The sequence below is a fragment of the Asparagus officinalis genome, chromosome 6 (assembly GCF_001876935.1).
Source record: "Asparagus officinalis chromosome 6, Aspof.V1, whole genome shotgun sequence".
NCBI classification, from domain to species: Eukaryota; Viridiplantae; Streptophyta; class Magnoliopsida; order Asparagales; family Asparagaceae; genus Asparagus; species Asparagus officinalis.
In genome coordinates, this window is record NC_033799.1 from 61,349,096 (window position 1) to 61,351,491 (window position 2,396).

Below are 2,396 nucleotides of genomic sequence, written 5' to 3' on the forward strand. Positions count from 1 at the left end.
GTAATGTGGAGAGGTATAAGGCACGTCTTGTAGCTAAAGGTTTTACTCAAAAGGAAGACATTGATTATACAGAGACTTTCTCTCCGGTTTTATCGAAAGACTCTTTTAGAACAATCATGACACTTGTTGCTCATTATGATCTTGAGTTACATCAGATGGATGTTAAGACTGTATTTCTCAATGGCGACATTGATGAGATGATTTATATGGTGCAACCAGAAAGCTTTGTGTCAGGAGACCCAAAGAATATGGTTTGCAAATTAAGGAAATCCATCTATGGACTCAAGCAAGCTCATCGTCAATGGTATTACAAGTTTTAACAAATAATTATCTCGTTCGGTTTTGAGATGAACATTGTTGATGACTGTGTATATCACAAGTTTAATGGGAGTAAGTATATTTTTCTGGTTCTGTATATCGATGACATATTGCTTGCCACTAATGATATAGGCATGTTGCATGAAACCAAGAGATTTCTATCAAAGAATTTTGAGATGAAAGATCATGGGGACGCCTCTTTTATATTAGGAATCCAAATACATCGAGATCGCTCTCGGGGTATTCTTGGATTATCACAAAAGAGCTATATCGATAAAGTACTTAAAAGGTTTGGCATGCAAGACTGCAGACCAGGAGACACCCGTGTAGCTAAAGGAGACAAGTTTAGTCTCAATCAGTGCCCTAAAGGAAACCTTGAAATTCAGGAAATGCAGAAGATTCCTTATGCCTCGGCTGTAGGAAGTCTAATGTATGCTCAGGTATATACGCGTCCGGATATTGTGTACATTGTTGGGATATTAGGTAGATACTTAAGCAACCCTGGTATGGATCATTGGATAGCAGTCAAAAGGGTTATGAGGTATCTTCAGAAAAAAAAGATTATATGCTCACATACAGAAAATTAGAACAGTTGGAGATCATTGGGTACTCTAATTCTGATTTTGCTGGATGCGAAGATAGCAGAAATGTCACGCCCCGCATCCCAAAATACTAGGGAATCGGGACGCGAGCAAGCCCGCGACGTATTAGACTAAGAAGAGATAAGTGCTAGACCCCGTCGATCACAATCAGCAAGAATATAATGAACAACACAGAATAAGATAGTACATATCACAAATGAATATCATCCAAGACATAATATTCGGGTCAAACATGCCCTTATACAAGTATGAACAAATGAATACTGAAAAGATACAAAATAAACTGATCAAATAGAAATGGAATGTAGTACAAAAGAAAACGGAGGACCAATAACTAAGCTTCAGCTTCTTCTGCTCCGTCTGCAGGGCACTCCTGCTGAGAATCCTCTGGCTCCTAATGATCTCCCAGCTGAACCTGTCTGGCTCCTAATGATCTCCCGGCTGAACCTGTTCTTCTCCTAAGTCTGACGTACACCAGAGAAAATAGGTGTACGTCAGGTGCATGACGCACGGCAAGACCCGACCCCACAAAGAAAATAGAACGACCGAAAACACAAGCGGAAAACGATACGAAAACCGAAATAACAAAAGAACGTGCAACTAGTAATCTAACAAAATCAACATGCAATCCACATGATAATCATAAGAATCCGTAAATCATTCAGGTGACAAAAACATGCAGCTAGCGATCAGAACAATCATCCAAGTATCAGGGACATACAATAGATGGAATTAATACCTAAAAACCTACAATCCAGTTTCGATAAACTTTTTACGTACTGAGCCCTAAAACGTAACCTGATATCTTTGATTAGTCCGAACTTTCAGATATCTCAATCAATTCCTGTCTTAGTCTTGGTAAGATTCAGCATTGACAAATTCTAGAACTTAAATGCAGAATCCAGGGCAATATGCCGATACATCTGTGACAAATATGCAACCAAAGGCAAGATGGGCTTGATGGGCAATACAGAGGGTGGACTAATTCATCGAGCTTCCATAGATCAGTGGCTAGAAACCGAGTCTCAGAGCTTCAACCCTCCGACTTCAACTTTAGTCGCGCAACTAGTTTTCTATCCTCAAATGAAGTTGAAACAAGATGCAGCAGCAATCAGAGACGCTGAGAGAAAACTGAAGAAAGTACTAGATGTTTATGATCACAGGCTAAGTGAGAGCAGGTTTTTGGCTGGAGAGGAGTTTTCATTAGCTGATCTCTCTCATTTGCCTAATGCTCAGTATCTTCTTAACTCCACTGATCGTAGTCATCTCTTTACATCGAAGAAAAATGTTGGAAGATGGTGGGAGGAGATCTCAGGGCGTGCATCGTGGAAGAAAGTCCTTGAGATGCATTAGGTCTTAGACTGCAACTTGATCTTTGTTGGTAAAGTTTGTAGCTATGGATTTTGTAAGATTTTCTTGAAGCAGAAAATATTGTCACTACTGGAAAACTTGGTATTACCCAAGGAGCTTTACCCA

General features: G+C 39.7%; 1 protein-coding gene across 1 annotated transcript; it reads left to right on the forward strand.

Moving 5' to 3' along the window:
- On the forward strand, positions 1,694–2,396 carry LOC109845346 (glutathione S-transferase F11-like). The gene has a single exon (XM_020414588.1). The coding sequence runs from the start codon at positions 1,872–1,874 to the stop codon at positions 2,271–2,273; it is 402 nt and encodes a 133-aa protein (XP_020270177.1). The 5' UTR covers positions 1,694–1,871; the 3' UTR covers positions 2,274–2,396.